General features: G+C 42.3%; 1 protein-coding gene across 1 annotated transcript in view; it reads right to left on the bottom strand.

The window, feature by feature from the left end:
- LOC120065487 (SWI/SNF-related matrix-associated actin-dependent regulator of chromatin subfamily D member 1-like) overlaps nt 1-13,615 on the bottom strand; it is a 31,888-nt gene that overhangs the window by 15,021 nt on the left and 3,252 nt on the right. The window contains exons 2-6 of the mRNA XM_039016532.1: nt 4,182-4,357; nt 3,787-3,952; nt 2,404-2,526; nt 2,164-2,280; nt 1,873-1,974 (exon numbers count right to left, since the gene is read on the bottom strand). Of these exons, the coding sequence (XP_038872460.1) occupies nt 1,873-1,974; nt 2,164-2,280; nt 2,404-2,526; nt 3,787-3,952; nt 4,182-4,357 (684 nt within the window). The remainder of the gene's footprint in view (nt 1-1,872; nt 1,975-2,163; nt 2,281-2,403; nt 2,527-3,786; nt 3,953-4,181; nt 4,358-13,615) is intronic.

Genomic DNA, 13,615 nt, shown 5'->3' with positions numbered 1-13,615 from the left:
TGATAGAGCTAGACAGTTACTAGCTGTATAACAGAGCTAAACAGTTACTAGCTGTATAACAGAGCTAAACAGTTACTAGCTGTATAACAGAGCTAAACAGTTACTAGCTGTATAACAGAGCTAAACAGTTACTAGCTGTATAACAGAACTAAACAGTTACTAGCTGTATAACTCTGATGATAGAGCTAAACAGTTACTAGCTGTATAACTCTGATGATAGAGCTAAACAGTTACTAGCTGTATAACTCTGATGATAGAGCTAAACAGTTACTAGCTGTATAACTCTGATGATAGAGCTAAACAGTTACTAGCTGTATAACAGAGCTAAACAGTTACTAGCTGTATAACAGAGCTAAACAGTTACTAGCTGTATAACAGAGCTAAACAGTTACTAGCTGTATAACTCTGATGACAGAGCTAAACAGTTACTAGCTGTATAACAGAGCTAAACAGTTACTAGCTGTATATCTCTGATGATAGAACTAAACAGTTACTAGCTGTATAACAGAGCTAAACAGTTCCTAGCTGTATAACTCTGATGATAGAACTAAACAGTTACTAGCTGTATAACAGAGCTAAACAGTTACTAGCTGTATAACAGAGCTAAACAGTTACTAGCTGTATAACAGAGCTAAACAGTTACTAGCTGTATAACAGAACTAAACAGTTACTAGCTGTATAACTCTGATGATAGAGCTAAACAGTTACTAGCTGTATAACTCTGATGATAGAGCTCAACAGTTACTAGCTGTATAACTCTGATGATAGAGCTCAACAGTTACTAGCTGTATAACAGTGCTAAACAGTTACTAGCTGTATATCTCTGATGACAGAACTAAACAGTTACTAGCTGTATAACTCTGATGACAGAGCTAAACAGTTACTAGCTGTATAACAGAGCTAAACAGTTACTAGCTGTATAACAGAGCTAAACAGTTACTAGCTGTATAACTCTGATGATAGAACTAAACAGTTACTAGCTGTATAACTCTGATGACAGAGCTAAACAGTTACTAGATGTATAACAGAGCTAAACAGTTACTAGCTGTATATCTCTGATGATAGAACTAAACAGTTACTAGCTGTATAACAGAGCTAAACAGTTCCTAGCTGTATAACTCTGATGACAGAGCTAAACAGTTACTAGCTGTATATCTCTGATGATAGAACTAAACAGTTACTAGCTGTATAACAGAGCTAAACAGTTCCTAGCTGTATAACAGAGCTAAACAGTTACTAGCTGTATAACAGAGCTAAACAGTTACTAGCTGTATAACAGAGCTAAACAGTTACTAGCTGTATAACAGAGCTAAACAGTTACTAGCTGTATAACAGAGCTAAACAGTTACTAGCTGTATAACAGAGCTAAACAGTTACTAGCTGTATAACAGAGCTAAACAGTTACTAGCTGTATAACAGAGCTAAACAGTTACTAGCTGTATAACAGAGCTAAACAGTTACTAGCTGTATAACAGAGCTAAACAGTTACTAGCTGTATAACAGAGCTAAACAGTTACTAGCTGTATAACAGAGCTAAACAGTTACTAGCTGTATAACAGAGCTAAACAGTTACTAGCTGTATAACAGAGCTAAACAGTTACTAGCTGTATAACAGAGCTAAACAGTTACTAGCTGTATAACTCTGATGATAGAGCTAGACAGTTACTAGCTGTATAACAGAGCTGTATATCTCTGATGATAGAACTAAACAGTTACTAGCTGTATAACTCAGATGATAAGAGATAAATGTGAGCAATTGTTTTGCATGGAATAATTGGACATTTGTAGTTCTGACTACAATTTTCAACAAGTGCTGATATTACAACCAAATAGTTTTGAACTTTAGCAGGTTGTGACTAGAGGTGTGTTTACCTGGTAGTCCAGCATGAGCAGGACAGTGCAGCGTACGCCCACATCCCCTGGCCTCTTCACCTGGAACCCGTCTGTCTCCTGAGTGGTCGCAGTCCTGTGCCACTATAACAAGAGAAAATAAACTTTATTAGTCCTTTTCGTTTCTTTACAACAGAATATCATTAGAGTTTACTACAGACAAAATGGTTGAGAAGAGTGGCGGTGGAAATGAGCTAATATTGATCCCCTATTCATGAAAACAGATCTAAATCATGCATTTTTATATCCGAACATTAAACCACATCTTCTTACCTCGACCAAGTGATTGTCAGGCCCATAGAGGTCCTTGTCCAACTCGATGACCAGAGACTTGAAGAAGGAAGAGAACTTTCTCTTCTGCTTGGTGGCTTCATACTTGGACACAGCAGTCTGAGAAAGAAAACAATTTTTCAGACATTTCACCAAGTTATAAACACACACAAGACACTATCTGTCAACACACAGACACACACCCCCAACACACACAAACATATGCCTACTAATTAGTCTTACATCTTCAATTAGGCGCCCTTCGACACGCAGCTCCCATGATGCAACAGTGCCCTCTCCGTCTTCTGCGTCGGGCTTGGCAGGGTTGAAGGTGTTGGATATGAAGATACGAAGCTTTCGTTTTTGCTGAAACACAAGAAACCCAGTCATGTTGAATTTCACTATCAAAATGTGTATTACCTTCAGAGCAAAACATGGGATGTGATGACCAGGGAAAACTCCAAGTCCCATTTTATAGGCTACAACTCAGACCCTGAGCTTTCCTGGTCTGGCCACCTTGTCGGTCAGGAAAAGATCCTGGGCCTGAATTGTAGCCTATAAAATCATCCCTGTCCATCGAATGTTATTCATTAGGATCTAAAAGGGAATGATCCTTGATCAGCACTGTACTTTACTCTCTGTTTATTATCTATGCATAGACACTTTAACTCCACCTACATGTACATATTACCTCGACTAACCGGTGCAACCGCACATTGAGTCTGTACCGGTACCCCCTGTATATAGTCTCCACATTGACTCTGTACCGGTACCCCCTGTATATAGTCTCCACATTGACTCTGTACCGGTACCCCCTGTATATAGTCTCCACATTGACTCTGTACCAGTACCCCCCTGTATATAGTCTCCACATTGACTCTGTACCAGTACCCCCCTGTATATAGTCTCCACATTGACTCTGTACCGGTACCCCCCTGTATATAGTCTCCACATTGACTCTGTACCGGTACCCCCTGTATATAGTCTCCACATTGACTCTGTACCGGTACCCCCTGTATATAGTCTCCACATTGACTCTGTACCGGTACCCCCTGTATATAGTCTCCACATTGACTCTGTACCGGTACCCCCTGTATATAGTCTCCACATTGACTCTGTACCGGTACCCCCTGTATATAGTCTCCACATTGACTCTGTACCGGTACCCCCCTGTATATAGTCTCCACATTGACTCTGTACCGGTACCCCCTGTATATAGTCTCCACATTGACTCTGTACCGGTACCCCCTGTATATAGTCTCCACATTGACTCTGTACCGGTACCCCCTGTATATAGTCTCCACATTGACTCTGTACCGGTACCCCCTGTATATAGTCTCCACATTGACTCTGTACCGGTACCCCCTGTATATAGTCTCCACATTGACTCTGTACTGGTACCCCCCTGTATATAGCCTCGCTATTGTTATTTTACTGCTGCTCTTTAATTATTTGTTACTTTTATATTCTATTTTATTTACTTGACACTTATTTTTCTTAAAACTGCATCGTTGGTTAAGGGCTACACCGGTTGTATTCGGCGCATGTGACAAATACAATTTGATTTGAAAAGCTTTATGAATACAGGCCTTGGCCCTAGTGAGGACATAACTCCATATTTGTTACCTTGATGGGTCTCTTGAGTGCCTCCTGGATGTCCAGACGTTTCCTCATGATGGTCTGATCCAGCTTCCTCTCAAACGCCAGCAGGTCCATGTAGGCCTGAGACTCTGGCACCAGCTCCCGGATCCTCTGAGGTAAAATCTTATCCGCCATTTTCTTCTTCTTGGTACTGCAATTGAACAAAACAATACAGTGGGAGTTTATAAGGAACGAAAAGGCCTGTACGCACTTTATATACACACAAAGATACAGTCAACTCTGAATGACGACAAATAATCATAGTATACTAATAATCATTTTAATGTCCCTCATCTCCTGGTAGCAACGTAAAATATTACTGTTGAAGTAAATCCATTCAAGCCTAACATAACAAATACCGATGGCTAGTCAGATCTTACTGTTGGTTGCGCTGTTGCTGGACCTGTTGGACCTGCTGGGGAGCAGGTCTCTTACGGGAGGGATCCATGACGCCAGGCATCCCTGGCCGGGACACGGGGCTGGAGCCGTAGCCTGGAGGCCCCATGGGCGGACCCTGGGGTGTCATACGGCTGGAGGGTGGCATCCCACCTGGTCTCTGGAGGGGGGGAGAGAAGAGACAAGGAGGGAGGGGTTAGAGTCTGGAGAAGGGAGAGAAGAGACAAGGAGGGAGGGGTTAGAGTCTGGAGAAGGGAGAGAAGAGACAAGGAGGGAGGGGTTAGAGTCTGGAGAAGGGAGAGAAGAGACAAGGAGGGAGGGGTTAGAGTCTGGAGAAGGGAGAGAAGAGACAAGGAGGGAGGGGTTAGAGTCTGGAGAAAAGAGACAAGGAGGGAGGGGTTAGAGTCTGGAGAAGGGAGAGAAGAGACAAGGAGGGAGGGGTTAGAGTCTGGAGAAGGGAGAGAAGAGACAGGGAGGGAGGGGTTAGAGTCTGGAGAAGGGAGAGAAGAGACAGGGAGGGAGGGGTTAGAGTCTGGAGAAGGGAGAGAAGAGACAAGGAGGGAGGGGTTAGAGTCTGGAGAAGGGAGAGAAGAGACAGGGAGGGAGGGGTTAGAGTCTGGAGGAAGGAGAGAAGAGACAGGGAGGGAGGGGTTAGAGTCTGGAGGAAGGAGAGAAGAGACAGGGAGGGAGGGGTTAGAGTCTGGAGGAAGGAGAGAAGAGACAGGGAGGGAGGGGTTAGAGTCTGGAGGAAGGAGAGAAGAGACAGGGAGGGAGGGGTTAGAGTCTGGAGGAAGGAGAGAAGAGACAGGGAGGGAGGGGTTAGAGTCTGGAGAAGGGAGAGAAGAGACAGGGAGGGAGGGGTTAGAGTCTGGAGAAGGGAGAGAAGAGACAGGGAGGGAGGGGTTAGAGTCTGGAGAAGGGAGAGAAGAGACAGGGAGGGAGGGGTTAGAGTCTGGAGAAGGGAGAGAAGAGACAGGGAGGGAGGGGTTAGAGTCTGGAGGAAGGAGAGAAGAGACAGGGAGGGGTTAGAGTCTGGAGGAAGGAGAGAAGAGACAGGGAGGGGTTAGAGTCTGGAGGAAGGAGAGAAGAGACAGGGAGGGGTTAGAGTCTGGAGAAGGGAGAGAAGAGATAGGGAGGGGTTAGAGTCTGGAGAAGGGAGAGAAGAGATAGGGAGGGGTTAGAGTCTGGAGCAGGAAAGAGACAGGGAGGGGTTAGAGTCTGGAGGAAGGAGAGAAGAGACAAGGAGGGAGGGGTTAGAGTCTGGAGGAAGGAGAGAAGAGACAGGGAGGGGTTAGAGTCTGGAGGAAGGAGAGAAGAGACAGGGACGGGTTAGAGTCTGGAGGAAGGAGAGAAGAGACAGGGAGGGGTTAGAGTCTGGAGAAGGGAGAGAAGAGATAGGGAGGGGTTAGAGTCTGGAGGAAGGAGAGAAGAGACAGGGAGGGGTTAGAGTCTGGAGGAAGGAGAGAAGAGACAGGGAGGGGTTAGAGTCTGGAGCAGGGAAGAGACAGGGAGGGGTTAGAGTCTGGAGGAAGGAGAGAAGAGACAGGGAGGGGTTAGAGTCTGGAGGAAGGAGAGAAGAGACAGGGAGGGGTTAGAGTCTGGGGCAGGGAAAGATGGGTGGTGTTTGATAGGAGAAAAGAGTAGAAAAGGATAAAAGAGATGTAGAAGAGGAGGAGAAAACGGAGAAGATGTTGTGGTGGTTTGTGGGAGAGAAAAAGAAGGAAGAGGAGGAGAGAAGGTGCTACTGATGGTTGAGATTTGAGGAACAAAATGTTTTATTTTATAATGTTCTATCATCTACTGGTATATTCATCTTTGCAGGTGTTACTTCTGCCTTAGACTAAACATTCTCCTTTAGATGCAGTCTACCGAATGTGTTCAACAACAGATGGTGTTTTCCATTTGCGTTTTCAGCCGGCTACTTTTAATTTAAAAGTTTAAATTCGCTAGTCCCTCAAGCCCTCTCCCGCGAGAATGAACGATATGCATCTTATAGCAATCTATTGATAGGATAGTCACCTGTCAGTCACAAAGCGAGCATCAGGTCAGGTCATGTTAAGGGAGAAATAAAAGTTTATGGCCTGTATCACTTTGTCTAATGCAGCTGTATTGATCCTCTGGGAAGAATAAACTTGGTTTAAGCTTTCATGGTGTCCGTTGAGTTTTTACTCCCCCTGCGCGGGGGAGCCCCAAAAAAGAGGAAGAGGGTGTTTTCTCTGTACATCCACAGATGAGCCAGTCACACTTCATATGTAGGCTATGGGATGGTAGTTAGCTAAGTGCACAGACGCAATGCACACAACACTAAATACTTCCTCCATGCTAGCTAACAACTGTAGCTAGTATTGATTAGCTAGTTTCCATGAAACAGCTGCCTGTGTTAGCTGCCGGGTTAGCGCAATGTCCTTAGCAAGCTAGCTCAACATTTGGCTATGGGCTTGCACTGGCAGTATGGGATAATGGAGTGAATTAAATAGTTTCTTCGTCATCTTGCTAGGTAGTTATCAAGCTGTGGCCATCTGGATAGTATCGACAAGTGATTTCTACAACAATAGTAACATCAGCGCAGCTAGCTACGAATCTAGACCATAAGCAATACGCACAGGTTATGCATTGCCAAACAACGCTACTGCCACCTTCTGGTTTGGAGTATTTTAACACGGCTGAGTAGCTGACGACTTCCAAGGTCTTTGCTGTGTGAACACGAGATTGACTGTCGGCAGGCAAACGTTTGAAAATCCTACCGGTGCGTCTGAGTTTTGAGCCTAATTATTGTTCTGGCACATACGTTGAATTTAATTTAGCGTTTTTTCGCATGGCCAGCCTTCTTTTATTGACAACTGAACAGCAAGGGTTAACTAGTTTATAAAAGGTGTTGAACTGACAACGTTGGTCTTCTATATGCCGCTGACATTCATAAATTATGCAATGTGATTATATGATGTCCATGGTATCGCATCGGGACAAGTGAACCAAAAGGATTTCTTTGGTTTCCTTTCTAAGGAACGTCGGGGTTTGCCAGACAGTGACTCATCAGTCAGTGGCTGCATTTAGAGACTCATTCTGGTCCAAATATGATAATTAGGACATTCACGAAATCCAGGCATTAAAACGGAATTCAACATTATTCAAAAAGGTATTGAACTTAGTAGGGAATCAACTAAATGTACTGAACATTTATAACATTTGCCCAAGTTTATCATAAAGACATGAACAGAATGCATCAGTGATTCGTATTTCCTGCCACTTTCTGAAGAGGCAACCAGAATGCCCCTGTGTGTGTGTGCGGCGCATGTCTACCACTTTTTGTAGCCGTTAGCGGTGATGCTAATGCAAACTGAAGGCTTTCCCCAAAAACATTCTCAAATAAATGTTAACTACAAAGTAGCCTACAATTACCTGCCAGAATCATATGATTCTTTTTATCAATCCAGTGTGTATTTGTTTTGCAAACTCTATGATTACGTGTGCTACAAAACCACTGCTAAACAGCCTCTTGCTAGGTGTCCACTGGAATTAAAGGTCACTTTTGCTATTTGTCCACTGGAATTAAAGGGTACATTTTGGGGTAGCCTAGTGGTTAGAGCGTTGGGCCAGTAACCGAAAGGTTGCTGGATTGAATCCCCGAGCAGACATGGTAAAAATCTGTCGTTCTGCCCCTGAACAAGACAGTTAACCCACTGTTCCCTGGTAGGCCATTATTTTAAATAATAATTTGTTCTTAACTGACTTGCCTACTTAAATAAAGGTTAAATAATTTATTTGTATTTATTTTTTATATTGAATCAAGGCCACCTTATTTTACATTCACAATAAAAAACATAATAGTCATCTTAAAATTATGTAAAGTTAGCAAAGCCTTAAATAAGAAACAAAATGTATCTTTTCACTACCCAATAAAACATATTTCAGGTATAAGGCTATAGGTGAAATATCATGTAAATTTTACAGCAAAAAATCCTAATAAAAAACGATATCAACAAAAATCATCCACAACACACAACCAAAACACTCACCAATCCATGTGCTAGGAACTCAAACAGGCGACTTCGTGTTTCTGAATGCATGAGTACTTATATAGAGACGGTAGCTAGTAGGCAGAGGAGAGGATAGAGGAGACGCCCTCAGAACAGACCGGTAGGGCACCAGCCAGAGGCACACCTCTCTTTCCCTCTCCTCTCTGCAGCCTTGGAGGGAGGGCTGTCTGATCTGTTCTGCTCACATCAACGCTGATGCACACACTCTCTTTCCTTTCCCTCTCCTCTCCACAGACTTGGAGGGGGGGGGGGGGGGGGGGGGGGGGGGGGGGGGGCTGTGCTGTGTGCCTTGCTCATCAACAATGAAGCCCTCTGCCCTCTCCTAGTGATGGGCAGTATATATTTTTTTTTTTAAATCCATATCGTGATAAAAATGACCCATTTTTCCAATAACGACAAATCCCCAATAAATTAAACAATTATTTTTAGGGGTGCTGGCTGGGTTATATGGACAAAAAGTTACAGCGATAAATGTAACCCATTTTGCTCGACAACAACAAATACAACAATAATAAAATGTTTAATGTACAGTTAGTTACTTTCCATTATCAGCAAGGCTCTAGACAATTTTTTTCCAGTGCCAAGTAAAACAACTGAGATGATATAGTCTATGATTATAGTAAGCTAGTTCATTCAACATATCCAGGAAATGCATAATTGATATTTTGATGTGCAACCTGTCAAAACAGGATCCAGAATTAGGCTAACATTTCTTTTTTTATTTTCAGAGAACTTGCCGACCTGTTATATTATTCACCAAATGAGGAAGTGAGAACTCAAAACTAGATTGCGAACTCTAAATATGATATTGCTGCTCAATAGATTAATCAAATTAGCCTACACGTGGCTATCAGTAAAATGTAGGCTAATGTCCTACAAAAACGTTCCAGCGCTAGGCATAGGCTACTTGATGAAGCCTACAGCCTACTCCTGTTGTAAAGTGGCCCCATTAATACTATTACGACGCGAGAAATATGATATAGCAGGAGGCTCCGAGGAGGAGGAGGAGGACCGTCCTCAGTAAATTTCATAAAAACAAAAAAAATTGTAAAACATAAAAGTTAACCTTTTAAGATAAAACTATACTAAATATATTCATGTCACCAAATAATTGATTATACTACACTTTTTTTTCAGTGAAGGTCTACAGTAGCCTCAGCACTCTGTAGGTGTGACAGGTTAAAGGAAAATACTCATAGCCTGTTATACATTAAAAAGTATTAGTAAGTTCATAGTATGTGAGGATCTTAAAACATCTAAGGTTAAGAAGATCATGCATTCAGTATTAGTTGATAGAGATTGATAACATTCATATAATTGTGTTAAAATCCGTCAAGCATACAAAGGGTACGAATTGTGAGAGGAATGTGTAAACGTTATGTTGATTACTTTATTTTGTCGTGGGTAAAAGTGTTAATCTGTGATCTACTAAATGCTCTTAATCTATGAGCCTGAGATCAATTGCTCTGGTCTCCACTCAAGTTCACGGAGAAATCGCGGTCTTTTTCTCATTGCACTAAAAGTTTCAATGAGTAAACATTCAGTATCACACTCGTGATTCTTTCTCCCCCTTTTTCAGGTACGTTATTGATGATAAAAAAGAGTAATTTAAATGTAATAACTCGCTAACATGTCAAGAGTGTTTAAGGTGTGTCTTAGTAACATATTGAGGAAGTTAGTTAAGTTTGCAGAGAGTAATATGAGCCCTGCTCGGTTGCAGCTAGCTTTGTACTGCTAGGTACTGCTACGTAGCTGCCATTTTATGTCGATTGTGAATGAACATGTGCGTTGTTAATAAGAGATTTTGCGGCGTTATTTGTGTAATGGTTTTTCAAACACTTTATTGCCTGTTGATAAATTGAGTTATGGTTTACTGAGTTAAAGCTTTGTGCTTGACAGTTATATTGAAAATATTATTTGTTTCAGTGATGTACAGTGTATACTGTTGTGACTTGAATAAGCCTTGTACCCTACAAAACTATCTATTTCCTGTAGATCTGTTATTCTGTAAAATGTGTTACTTATGTAAAATGATTGCACTAAAAGTTTCAATGAGTAAACATTCCGTATCACACTCGTGATTCTTTCTCCCCTTTTTCAGGGGTGTAACATAGGGTAGCGCCATGGTGTAGCTGGAGGAAAGCTAGCTTCCGTCCTCCTCTAGGTACATTGACTTCAATACAAAACATAGGAGGCTCATGGTTCTCACCCACTTCCATAGACTTACACAGTAATTATGACAACCTCCGGAGGACACTCTCCAACCTATCAGAGCTCTTGCAGCATGAACGGACATGTTATCCACCCAATCAAAGGATCAGATAATGACTCTAGTACTCAAAGCATAACCTACAGCTAGCTATCACTGCAGTGCATAAAATGTGGTGAGTAATTGACTCAGAGAGAGAATAGTTTTACTGTTTTGATCAAATACATACACCACCGTTCAAAAGTTTGGGGTCACTTAGAAATGTCCTTGTCTTTGAAAGAAAAGCAGATTTTTTTGTCCATTAAAATCACATCAAATTGATCAGAAATACAGTGTAGACATTGTTAATGTTGTAAATGACTATTGTAGCTGGAAACGGCAGATTTTTTATGGAATATCTACATAGGTGTACAGAGGCCCATTATCAGCAACCATCACTCCTGTGTTAAAATGGCACATTGTGTTAGCTAATCCAAGTTTATCGTTTTAAAAGGCTAATTGATATTTAGAAAACCCTTTTGCAATTATGTTAGCACAGCTGAAAAACTGTTGTTCTGATTAAAGAAGAAATAAAACTGGCCTTCTTTAGACTAGTTGAGTATCTGAAGCATCAGCATTTGTGGGTTTGACTACAGGCTCAAAATGGCCAGAAACAAAGCCCTTTCTTCTGAAACTCGTCAGTCTATTCGTGTTCTGAGAAATTAAGGCTATTCCATGAGAGAAATTGCCAAGAAACTGAAGATCTCGTACAACGCTGTGTACTACTCCCTTTACAGAACAGTACAAACTGGCTCTAAGACAATGGACAGAGGAACTCCGCCTAGAAGGCTAGCATCTCGGAGTCGCCTCTTGACGTTGAGACTAGTGTGTTGTGGGTACTATTTAATGAAGCTGCCAGTTGAGGACTTGTGAGGCGTCCGTTTCTCAAACGAGACACTAATGTACTTGTCCTCTTGCTCAGTTGTGCACCGGGGCCTCCCACTTTCGATTCTGGTTAGAGCCAGTTCGCGCTGTAGATATTCCATAAAAATCCAAATCAGCTGTCTCCAGCTACAATAGTCATTAACAATGTCTACACTGTATTTCAGAGCTGAAACTTCACTGCTTGACATGTATGATGAAATCCTGGTTGAGAATGAAACGACTGAAAAAATGAACAACGAAACAGCACAGCAAGTAAGTGAAAGAAAGAGGTTTTGATTATGTTTTACTGGTAACGGGGACATACGTAAATGCCAACAAAATAACTTTTTGGCCTACCCCGCCCAAATCCGGACGACGCTGTGCCAATTGTGCGCAGGCCTATGGGACTCCCAATCACACCCGGATGTGATACAGCCTGGATTCGAACCAGGGACTGTAGTGACGCCTCTTGCACTGAGATGCAGTGCCTTAGGACACTGCGTCCATGTGTGTGTGTGTGTGTTAACTATTTAACTGTACTAGAATGCTTAAAAAGGCTGCTAAAATTGTAAATATCGGTTATCAGTTTCTTTTTTGGCAAGGAAAATATCAGATATCGGTGCATCCCTACAAATAATGGTTCCAGAACAATCTACAATAACGTCCTGTAGCAAAATCACCCAAAATAAATGACGTACAGCTAAATGAGGCAGTAAGAGGAAGGCGACATCTCTAATTTAGATTTTTTTTGTCTCAGCTCTACCCTCTCCTGTTCTCTACTGCAAGCTGCAGCCTCTGACTGTCTACACGTCTGTCTACACGTCTGTCTACACGTCTGTCTACACGTCTGTCTACACGTCTGTCTACACGTCTGTCTACACGTCTGTCTACACGTCTGTCTACACGTCTGTCTACACGTCTGTCTACACGTCTGTCTACAGACCACAACACCTGGGTCGTGTTCATTAGGGCACACCTGTGGTCAAATGTTTCAAAATGTTATTTAATGGAAAACAAAAATGTGCGTGCATTTACACAGGCAGTCCAAATCGGATTATTTTTCCTCTAATGGGTCATTAGACCAATCAGATCAGCTATTTTGCCAATAATTGGGCAAAAGATCAGAATTGGTCTGCCTGTGTAAATGTAGCCTCATTGGATAAGATCAGGTAGTTTTCTCCCTGTTTCAGTCTAATGACCATGACCCTGCACCCTACCTTCAGCCATCTATTTATTCCTTCGTTTTCATCCACATTGGAGAATGTATTCTCACATTTGTCACCATAGTGATTTCAGTGAGTCATGTAGATAGACAAGGTTCTAAAGCAGAGGTGTGTGATTCTGTACACTAATAGATGGAGTTGCTGGACGAGAACTCACCACTGAAGCGTGCGTCAAATGCTATATGAAAAAATTTGCTCTTTATTGCCATTTCATCTGCAAACCCTTTGCCCGGTCTTCGAGAGAGCAGAAGGACATTGCAGTTTACATGCCAAGAAAAAACAATCAAGGTGGATGTATCTTTTCAGTAATAAATGGACGTTACTGTGTGTGAGTGGAATGAAGAATTCAACAGCCATTAAAATTCTCAACTAATCGATTTTACACGTCTGTGCAACCTTGGCTTTCTACACAACAACTAGGGAGTTGTTCTGAAGCTTATAGAATGTGTGGCAGAGTGACTAGGAAGGACGCCACTGCTGCCGGTGAGGTGAGGTTGGATTTTGTGATCCAGGCAGTGACATGAGACAAAAGTAGACAGATCTTTCTTTCACTGAGAAATGCTTTTCAGGGGAATAACTGCATATGTGGGTATGGATGTGGGGACGTAGACCCCGAGCCACTGCAGCCCCTCATTAGTTTTGTGTCCCCCCACCCCCATCAAAGTTGCCCATTGCTGGGTTAGCTTATACCAAAACGCTGCCATAGATGTTTCAACTAACCTGCTTGTAATTCTAAATGCATTAGAATGGTGCTGCAATGGATAGGAGCCATTTTACGGGCTCCGGATCAATTCTGCTATTTTGTGCTTTTTTTTGTTGCTCTGATATTAACTATTGTTTCCACAATGGTTTCTTATGACCCAAAAGAGCTTCTGGACATCAGAACAGTGATCACTAACTAACACAAAGATTTCTACTTCAACGAGTCAGAGGCTCAGGACATACGGCTCACATTGGACCAGGACATAATATACCGGCGACTCGGAAGAGAACGAGACAGTGCGAGGTCGACGTGCGGGCACCCTGACGAAACTAAAACCGGCGAG

This window comes from Salvelinus namaycush, chromosome 20 (assembly GCF_016432855.1).
Source record: "Salvelinus namaycush isolate Seneca chromosome 20, SaNama_1.0, whole genome shotgun sequence".
Taxonomy (NCBI): domain Eukaryota; kingdom Metazoa; phylum Chordata; class Actinopteri; order Salmoniformes; family Salmonidae; genus Salvelinus; species Salvelinus namaycush.
The sequence above is the reverse complement of the archived record's forward strand: the minus strand, read 5'-3'. Positions and strand labels throughout refer to the sequence as shown.